The 10,309-nt window shown below is 43.0% G+C and overlaps 1 protein-coding gene across 1 annotated transcript in view; it reads left to right on the plus strand.

Moving 5' to 3' along the window:
* Positions 1–9,694, plus strand: part of LOC103376564 (arf-GAP with GTPase, ANK repeat and PH domain-containing protein 1) — a 17,016-nt gene extending 7,322 nt beyond the window's left edge. Inside the window, exons 2-19 of the mRNA XM_008306964.1 lie at positions 1,079–1,137; positions 1,235–1,322; positions 1,530–1,615; positions 1,743–1,884; positions 1,974–2,108; positions 2,223–2,344; positions 2,556–2,714; positions 3,754–3,837; positions 4,107–4,211; positions 4,305–4,452; positions 5,155–5,283; positions 5,383–5,520; positions 5,763–5,822; positions 6,034–6,185; positions 6,511–6,601; positions 7,763–7,985; positions 8,147–8,450; positions 9,413–9,694. Coding sequence (XP_008305186.1) covers positions 1,079–1,137; positions 1,235–1,322; positions 1,530–1,615; positions 1,743–1,884; positions 1,974–2,108; positions 2,223–2,344; positions 2,556–2,714; positions 3,754–3,837; positions 4,107–4,211; positions 4,305–4,452; positions 5,155–5,283; positions 5,383–5,520; positions 5,763–5,822; positions 6,034–6,185; positions 6,511–6,601; positions 7,763–7,985; positions 8,147–8,450; positions 9,413–9,694 — 2,507 coding nt within the window. The remainder of the gene's footprint in view (positions 1–1,078; positions 1,138–1,234; positions 1,323–1,529; positions 1,616–1,742; positions 1,885–1,973; positions 2,109–2,222; positions 2,345–2,555; positions 2,715–3,753; positions 3,838–4,106; positions 4,212–4,304; positions 4,453–5,154; positions 5,284–5,382; positions 5,521–5,762; positions 5,823–6,033; positions 6,186–6,510; positions 6,602–7,762; positions 7,986–8,146; positions 8,451–9,412) is intronic.
* The last annotated feature ends 615 nt before the right edge of the window (positions 9,695–10,309 follow it).

Raw genomic sequence — 10,309 nt, forward strand, 5'->3', positions numbered from 1 at the left:
GCAAACCGGTGACCTTGCTGCGAGGCAACAATGCTACCCATTGACCCACCTTGCAGCCCTAAATGATGATGTGACTTAGTTACATACTTACTTATTTATAAATGAAAACTAATGCACACTGAAGTTATTAGTCCCCCTTGATCACTGTGAGCTGATCCCATACTTGTTGGCTGTTCTATGTTCATTTATATACATGAAAAAGAAAATAAAAAACTAAGAAGTCTCTGTTTAGTTCACAAAAATGAAAAACAACAACAACAAAAAAACTGGAGTCAACATTTTGAACATTTTTCTAAATGCCCACAGGTGCTACCAGTTTATATTTTTAATTTGCTTCCATACTCGTCTCTTTACTGCTCTGTTTAAACACGGCCTGCAGTTCAGCCAGAAGGTTCCTAATATATCAGCTCCTCAGTTGTGCAGATTTTTTATTTTTTTTTTGGCACCGGGTTTGTACAACAGATTTATTTTTGATATTTTAGATTTTATTTTTTATTGAAACATGCAGAATAAAAGGCTTTTGGTTAATATCACAATTTTAGTCTCAGATTTGGTTAATTTTCACAGTGGAACTGTACGTCACAAATGATTATTTCAAAGTTGAAAATCTGAGGATTTTTTTTCTGTTCTTATAGGTTCTTGTTCTGATAAATATTATAATTATGGTATTGTTTTTTTGTTGTTGTTGTTGTGTTTTGTTTACAGATAACATGCCTTTAAAACCCACCAGTGGGGTTTGTGGTTAATGGAAGATATCTATCTTCTTGTTTTTAACTTTTCAGATCACACACGTCCATGCAACAGTCAGATGAATTTTTAAAAATTGTTTGCTGCCTTCCTCTCAGTCAGCTTAACTCTAATTTCATGTGTATATACAGAAATGGATGAGTCTAGCACAAAGACTGGAGGCAGAGGAAAGCCCAAATATTAACTGCTGTCTCATTATCCTCTAGTTTATATCCTGTATCAAGCTTCTGGTACATCAATTCACTGCAGGACTGTGCTTCTTTTTTAACTTTTTTATAAATGAATCTCATCTCCCCTCTTTTTTCGTTCTGCTGTCAATGTCTGTTTACAGCTCCATGCACCAGCAGTCAAGAATGGACCATGAGCCAAACTGTACAAGAGCTTCATTTGGTGAGCGCAAGGACACGATCGCTTTTACAACCCGGTGACAGGGATCTGGTGCTGAATTAATATATTTTCTCTATTTCTGTCTGTCTGTGGTCTGTAGGGTGTTTTGGGAGGTCTGTGCAGTGGGAAGTCGGCTCTGGTCCACAGACATCTGACAGGGAGTTACCTGCCACTGGAGAACGCAGAAGGTTGGCTTAACATCTCCTTGTGTTTTTTTTTTTTGTTGTTGTTTTATGAACCTGTCAGTGGATTATGAAGGTTCATGTGTAGTTTTGCTAATACAGACTGAATGGGCCATGATGTTAGTTATTACACCAGTGAGATTCCTGCTGTAATGGGTCAAACTGTTAATCAAAGAGGTCTAAGCCAACTGGTGTGTATTCCAATATTTGCAGGCCGCCAGTACATTAAGGACGTCCTAGTTGATGGGCAGAGCCACTTGTTGATAATCAGAGAAGAAACAGAACTCCCAGCAGCTCAGGTATGTTGGGAATTGACCTGAGGTGTTTTAATGTGGACCACTAATTAAGCTTCATGTAAATTAGTTTTCCCTCTCGTGTATTTTGAGTGCTATTCTTTTATCGTCTTTTTTTTTTTTTTCCCTTTAGCTTGCGAGTTGGGTGGACGCAGTCATCTTGGTGTTCAGTTTGGAAAACGAGTCCAGCTTCCAGGAAGTTTACAAAATCTACCACCAGCTCGCTGTCCATCGGCCCATTGCTGAGATACCTTTCATAGTAGTCGGCACTCAGGGTAAGACTCTGACTCACTGCATGAGCTTCTGTTCAAATGTTTGCACACGTGAAACCATGCTGTGATTTGTTGTTGTTTTTTTTTCTCAGATAAGATCAGCAGCACCAACCCCAGAGTAATAGACGATGCCAGGGCCAGACAGCTCTGCTCAGACGTGCGACGCTGCACCTACTACGAAACCTGCGCGACGTACGGCCTCAACGTCAACCGAGTCTTCACGGATGGTGCGTGTCCCTGCTGAGGCCAAAGTACAATACAGAGCTGCAGAGGAAGAACATGTGTGAATGTTATGTGTCTCTTTTGGGGCTAATGTTTGGGGGTTTTTTTTTGTCCCACAGCTGCTCAGAAGATCATGGCAGCCAAGAAGCAAGCTGCTCTGCTGGCTTCCTGTAAATCTCTTCCCAATTCTCCCAGTCACTCCGGAGGCTCCACACCAGTGTCCGGCGTCTTTCCAGGACAGGTAGAAATTTAACAGACTGCCTGTTCTACACAAAAAAAAATGATAGAAAGCGACACCGTTCATCTTCTGTTCTTGAGCGTTTTGTTCTTTTGTTTTTTGTATTTTATGTTTCCTGTCAGGCTGTTTTTAAAGGCTGTTATTTTAAATTCTGTTATCTCCCCCTTCTGCTCAATTATCGCTCCATCTCCTCCCTCCTCTGTCCTCTCTTCAGGCCAGTAACGGCGGTCAGAGCAGCGATTACTCCTCATCGCTTCCCTCCACTCCTGTGATCAGTCATAAAGAGATTGGCAGAACACTGAGAGGGGAGAAACAAGACAGCGCAACGCCTGGTTCGGTCCGCAGTGTCCGAAGACGCACCAGCAGATTTGCGGTAAGCAGTCCAGTCATGCATAGACACCCTTTTTAGTGTTGTTTCTCCTCTCTTCTTCTATTTTAACTGCAGATTTTTTTTTTATCACATTCCCTTCTTTAAAAATTAAACTGTGAACACTTATCACACAAATTATGCAGCTTTATGGTCACATTATGACATTTTATTGTCTCACTGTTGTACCCATTCATCTAAATATACAAAACTTTATCACCACCTTTAAAATTACGTTTTTATATTAATTCTAATTTGCTCGTCTGACTAATAAACTAAGGCTATGTGGGATTAACAGCGAAAAGAATATACTTGCAGACAGATGCACCATAATGCGGATACAGACTGCCTTTATTTATTAAAACAACACTTATTAAAGTTCATCTGAAATTTAATTAACATTACTTCCTTCATTAATTGGTTTTTGGCCCCCCTACGAGACGTACAAATCCAGCTGACTCAGAGCAACACTAGCATTTCTTTAAAAAACGATTGTGTCCACCTGATGACTGGTATGCACCTTATCCTCTTGTTTTGTTGCTGCTGAGGGAAATATCTGACTTTTTAGCTGCTAAATGTGCATGCAGTTAGTTGCTATTTTTATCAGAACGCTTCCTTCTGTTGGGCATGTAGAATATAGTGAGAGATTTTTACTTAACAATAGCTGCCTGCTGTGTTAAAGTTGATAAGAGCGAATGAAAACAGTGAAGGTGTTGACCAAAAAACGTAAACAAGTAGCTGAAATTTGCTAGAACACTTTAAATAGAGGAGGAAAACGATAGAAACAGGTGATATCTGTGGGTTTGTGTTCATAAGTGACCCTTTTCACGTTGCATGTAATAATTAGATGCAGTGCTAATATAAAAATACACATTAATGCAGCTTCAATGTCAAATGGCACTATTGCTTACATTTTTAAAGCAGCTTTTATAATCAGCTATGCTTTCCAGCAGAAAGATTCCATATTTTATAAGGTATAGATGACGTTTTTAACCTATCGCCTCACTCCTGCCCCTGATGCAGTTATTGCTTTTCTTTCCTGTAGGGTCGGAGAGGCAGCGACTCAAACAGAAGGAGCGCGGACTATAAGGGGGATCTGGGCAGTGGACGCTGCATCCCGATCAAACAGGTAGGACACATATTTGCTGTTGATGCAGAAACAAATATGATGTATGTGATGACCCTCAGCAGAGGACATCTCACCAGCAGTCACTCCAAATGTGTGAAGTCAGTTTCATCATGCGGAGTGATGAAGTGCTGTGATCACCCACAATGGCCTGATGAATATGGTGGGTGTTTTTTGGCAGCCAGCAGCTATTATGCCGCCGAAATGTGTGAAACGAACTCACGAGACGTTTGCAATGAATTCTCACTCTTCAGTTTTGTCACCTCCTTCAGGGCATCTTGCTGAAGCGCAGTGGGAACTCGCTCAACAAAGAGTGGAAGAAGAAGTATGTCACGCTGTCCAACGACGGCATACTGTCCTATCACGCCAGTGTCAATGTGAGTCGGAGTGTGAACGAGCTGCTGTGGAGCATTATGCTGCTCAAAGCACAGCTGATGTTTGATGGTAACGGCTGATGTTTGGCTTGGCAGGACTACATGCTGAACGCCCCAGGGAAAGAGATGGACCTGCTGCGAGTGACAGTGAAGGTGCCGGGAAAACGACCGCCCCGTGCTGTACCCACCTGTGGCCCTCCAGCCGGGCTCAATGGGCGGGTCAAAGATGTGCCGGGGCCTGAGGGTAAAGAATAAACATGTTTTCTGCTCTGTAGACCAAGATGAGATGTGGTGAATTTTAGTTTGCTCACAAAAAGTATGCACAGCTAATGTAATTTCTTTTACATAAATCTGTAAGTACGAAAAAGTATTATTTTCTAACAATATAAACAAATGCCAATCCAGTGGCATTTGGATCCACGAAGAGGCTGCAGTTACAACCATGTCACAGCTTAAGTTACTGTAATCAACAACATTTTGGTCAATTTTGGCAAGAAATGTCCTCCTCGGTCCTTTTTCCTATTTGGAGCTTAAGTGAATGTGATTTAGGTGAGATATAGAACTTTAAAAATGAATGGTATAAGAAGGTGGAGGTATAGAGAAAGCAGGACACAGAACCACTTTATATTTTTTGTTCCTTGGATTTTAAGCCTGTTTTGAATGGAGAGGTCAAGCTTCTGTCCCAGAAGGAAAAGAAATTTGCAATGGAATGCAAAAATCTCTTCCCTGCAAGAGAATGAAAGAGCATCATAAGGGATTTTTCCAAGTTTTCCAAGAGAGAGCGAAACACCAAAGACTCCTTCAGTCATAATCTGAATCTCTTCTACTTTTCTGCAGTTTATGCTGAATTGGTAAAGTTTTTATAAATGTCAGACGGTCATTTTTACATCTAATAGTTGGGTAAATTGCTCTATTCTTAAGTATGAGGTTGCTGTCGTCCCTTTAGTGCCGGTGAGCGCGAGTGGCCTCCTCCAGATGGAGGAGATGGAGGGTCTGGGTGGAGGACTGTTCCTGAGAAGTAACAGAGGAGTGCAACGATGTCCGTCCACACTGTCTAACCACGCTCAAAGCGTTGGTGTGTAAACAACTTTCGTTTCATACATTTAGCTTGAAAACATGCAACATTTCATACTAGTTTTATATCATTTCTGTGGTTGTGCTGTCTTGATGCTAGACTCTGCAGTTGAGGGAGTCTCCAGCTCTTCCTCCACCAAAGATGTAGGCTGTGCCTCCCCAGTGACAGACAGGAAGAAGCATCGCAGAAAGAAGAGCATGAACCAGAAAGGAGATGCAACCATTGGCCAGGCAGATGGTACATGCTGAAAATGTCTACAGTACAGGCAGCAATTATATTCCCATACTCACAGTCACACTTGATATGATGTGAACTTGACAAAAGAAAAAAACAACAAAAAAGAAAAACGCTAACTTGACATTAAATTGAACGAGAAGTTTCATTATGTATCATGTATTATGTAATGTTCATGCAACATTTATTACCTGCTCTCCCTCTCTCTTTGTTTTTGCTCTGATATTTTCTCTCTTCTCGTGCAGCCAAGCGCAAAATGTGGAAACTCAAAAGCTTTGGTAGTTTAAGAAACGTAAGCAAGACAGGTAATGTTGATCTGTCACTCTCAATCTCTCCAACTCTGACTGACTCTCTGCCAAATTGGAGTCACTGTACTGATGCATGCAAACTGCATTTTAGTTCATAATGTGAAAAAACTGACACTTCTGCATCTGTTTGACAGCTTTGATGTTCTACACGGCCAAATTAACACCAGATTTAAAAAAGCTGTCTCCTGTCCATGTCTTTCTGCATCAGATGAGGACAATTTTGACTTCCTCATTGTGTCGAGTACTGGCCAGACGTGGCACTTTGAAGCCCAGAGTGTGGAGGAGAGGGACTCCTGGGTCCAAGCCATTGAGAGCCAGATCCTGGCCAGCCTGCAGCTGTGTGAGAGCAGCAAAAACAAGGCAAGAAGCAACAGAAGGCACATGAGTCACTCTCTGCACATAATATATACAAACAGTTTACACAACTACAATTTAATTTATAGTAATCGAAAAATTCTAAGCGCATTCGCTTCTTTGCTTAAAAAAACATTGCGGACTCTGTTTTCCTGCTGGTAAAGGAATACAAGCACAGTGTCATTTAAAAATAATTTTGTGACATTTTTGGAATGATTGAAGCCGTCTACCAACACAGACAATTTGGAAATGACAACACAACAGAGCTCATGTCTCAAGGGGAAGTTTGCTGGTTCATTGATTGTAACCACTTACTGTGTGTTTCTCACAGGCTCGCAAGAACAGCCAGAGTGAAGCAGTGGCTCTGCAGGCGATTCGCAATGCAAAGGGCAACAACTTCTGTGTCGACTGCGATGCTCCCAGTTAGTGACATGCTCTAATAGCTTCACCTCTTTATGTGCTCAGTAGTTAGAATTCTCTCAAAATGTACCTGCATTTTCACACTTGCTTTTTCTTCTCGTTTCCTTGTGCATGTATCATCCTCTCAATCATTCATGTCTGTGATTTTACTATCAGTCAAGAAAGTTTACATGCGGGCCAGGTTCTCCATACCTTTTCAGAGCTGCTGTCATTTTAAGTGGTGTAAGATGTGTAGAGCGAGGAGAAAATGATTTGCCGAGCGCTTGAAGCTTTGTGCATTCTTACACAAGAGCAAATGTGGCCAATTACTTTAGAAAGTGGGTTTGACTGTTCCCATTCTGACTGTCTGAAAAGAGAGTTCCACGTCTCAGCCTGCCAGTACTTCTGAAATATACATCGGTTTAAAAATTTTTTTTTTTCGTTCCTCGAAATGTTGTAGAATTACATAATAATGATAAAAGACGAATGGAATGTGAAACAGCTATATGCAGATGTAGCATTACTCTTCTTCTTTGTTTTATGTTTTCAGATTTATATATATATATATATATACAGGGAAATGTATGCTATTTTCCAGTATTCCAGTCTTAAATTGTCAAAATATGAAAGTCATTTAAAGACACCTTCCTAAGTTCCTCTTTCAATCCAGTCCTTGAAATGATTTTTCTTTACTTACCTAAGAAAAATATCTAGCAAAAAAAATTTAATTACAAGGTAATCAAGCCAATTAGGAAGGGCGTGCAGGAGGTGGAACATGTTTCATTTTGGTGCAGGAGCACTGAAAAGCATATGAACGATGAACCTTTTAAGAAATTTAGCCTGTAAAAATGTAATTAATACATCCTATAATTAAAATCAAGGTGTTTGATGTTACTAAAGCGAGCAAAACTGGGTCAAATGCTGAATAATTTTTAAATACTGGAACATGTTAAAGCTCCTGAGTTTCAGGTTGCATATATTGTTGAGCAAACTGGCCCCAGATTTAACAGCTCTGCTCTCAGCCTCATCCAGACAGAATCTCACACACAACTTCAGTCATTTTTGTGGCATGACACGGCCAAACTGGCACCCTTTAATGGCACACGGCAAATTAAAATGATAGAAATCCAGCCATGGTTCAGTTTCACATGAAATGTCAACCTGATTTGTTGTCCTTCTCCAAGATCCAACCTGGGCCAGCCTGAATCTGGGCGCCCTCATATGCATCGAGTGCTCTGGGATCCACAGAAACTTGGGGACCCACCTGTCACGAGTTCGCTCTCTGGCCCTCGATGATCTGCCGCGAGAGCTGACGCTGGTTCTCAGTGCCATCGGCAACCACATGGTCAACAGTACATGGGAGGCGCGCACACTGGGCCACCGTAAACCAGCACCTGATGCCTCACGGTAAAGAATCACGACCTCCAAATAAATGACTGTGACTCACACTGTGATATGAGCTTGCATGTCTGAGTTTATGCATTCCACTTCAAAGACCTGTTGTCATTCTCCGACGACAAGTATTTCGCTCATGATTCGCCTTTTTCTCTGCATTCCTGCTCGTCTAGAGAGGAGCGGGAGTCGTGGATAAGAGCCAAGTATGAGCAGAAGCTGTTTGTGGCGCCGCTGCCTCCTCCCACACCCAACGAGGGTCCAGACATCACTCTATCTGGCCGTCTTCTGTTGGCAGTGATGGAGCACAATCTTCCCAAGCTGCTGCTCCTCTTGGCCCACTGCACTAAGGAGGACATTAATGCCCCTCTCAGCCTGGCGCTCTCCTCCAGGTCCCTGTTAGCGTTGCGGCTGCCTGGATCTGCCCTGCACGCCGCCTGTCAGCAGGGCGATGTGGTGATGACACAGCTGCTGGTTTGGGTGTGTTTCAGTCCCTGTCTGTTTATCTCCCTGTGGTGTTGGCCAGTTGTGATGCAATGAAACTATCGCACATGCAGCCTGATATATCTCTCCATAGAGCTGCAACGCATGGGAAGTTGCAGAAATGTTTACATAATTGCAAAAACAGATAACTTCATTTTTGTAGATTTTCAGAAAACTTGGGTTTTTTTGTTGTTTGCTTGACATAATATCACTCAAACTGACACTGAGTGGATCTGACTCAGTAGAAATGACATGACAAAAATAGAGATAACTTAAGTTTGACTGATATTGTCTCAGGTAGGACAGACTAGAGACCTGTCCAGGGTGTCCCCTGCCTTCACCCTAAGTCAGCTGGGATAGACTCCAGCCCCCAGGCGACCCTAGTGAGGATTAAGAGGTGTATAGATAATGGATGGATGGATGTCTCAGGTAGACGATGGAAAAGTGGGTTTTCTGAAAGTTTGTGAAGATGGAGTGATCTGTTTTTGCAAATGAACACTTCAGTACATTATCTGCAGGTGATGTAGAGTTGGCTGTGTCAAAGTGTCCTTGGGCAAGACTCTGAACCCCAAGTTGCTCCTGATGGCAGGCAGGCACCTTGCATGGAAGCTCTGTAGCCACTGGTGTGTGAATGGGGTGAATGAGAAACACCTTGTACAATGCTTTGAGTAGCACTAAGCTCGACAGGCTATAAGTGCAGACCATTTAGCATTTGAGTTATGCAAAAATGGCAAAATGATAACCTCCAAGTAATTCCCGCAGCAAAGAACATAAATTTGTTGGAACAGATGAGTCAGCAGACCACTGAAGGTGATCTGTATGTGTGAAAGCTCACTAAGTCGCACCTTGTCAGAATGAAGTGGAGCCTTATTCTACACCATAAAACTTTCTTAAAACGTGGATCATGTTATCTATTTTGTCATCCTTTTTTTTTGTGTGTGTGTGTGTGTGTGTCGCAGTACGGCTGTGATGTCCGGCATCGGGACGCTCAGGGTCAGACGGCGTTGGCTCTGGCCCACAGCGCCGGCAGCCAGGAGTGCGTCGACATCCTGCTCCAGTACGGCTGCCCGAATGAACCGGCTCCCTCCGTCGCCGCGACAGTTGGCTTCGCAGCGGCCGCCACGTCCAGCTTCCCCGTTGCCATGACACCGAGCCTGACGGTCGCCACCACGCTCAAGATCTCGCACAAGAGCGGCGGCGCCAGCTTGAGCTACAGCACCTCCAGGAGGGCCGTGTCGTAACTGAAAAATGTGGCGTGGGCATAATGTGCGTGTGCGTGTGTGAGCTTGTCGCTTTGCCCTCATAGTGTCCTGTACATACATGCAGGCCGGCGGGACTGTCGTGGCAGATGTTTGCGCTCCTGAAGCCAGGCTGAGGTTTGTGGAGGTGTTTTGCTTTGTCAGGTGGGGAGGGGAGGTTGGGGTGGTGGGGGAGGAGGGGGGGGGACACATTTCAGTCTGCTGGAATGATTTAACCAAAATGAAAATAGAAATTTTCCTGACTACACTTTGTATATGATGGTAACAGAACATGACATCCAAAATGGTTTCGGCGTTCAGGTTTTGATAGGAATGTATTGAACTGTGTGCCAGATGGTATGACTCACATTTCACCATGCAGTCAATATTCACCTTTATTCTGCTCTCAGTTGAGGATGGAAACCCGCCTGCAGCCTCAAAGCAGCTTATCTGAGCATCTAGGGCCCAGACGTAAAGAACTGCAATAAGTTTACTGTCTGATAGAGGGACGGGCGGCTTGAATTCCCAACGTTAAAGACGGCAGCAGCTATTAATTTTGACGATGAATGTCGGTTTTAACTTCAGTACGCGGCTGGTCATTCAGTGCATCAAAAAAAA

The sequence above is a fragment of the Stegastes partitus genome, unplaced genomic scaffold, assembly GCF_000690725.1.
Source record: "Stegastes partitus isolate 25-593 unplaced genomic scaffold, Stegastes_partitus-1.0.2 Scaffold51, whole genome shotgun sequence".
NCBI lineage: Eukaryota > Metazoa > Chordata > Actinopteri > Pomacentridae > Stegastes > Stegastes partitus.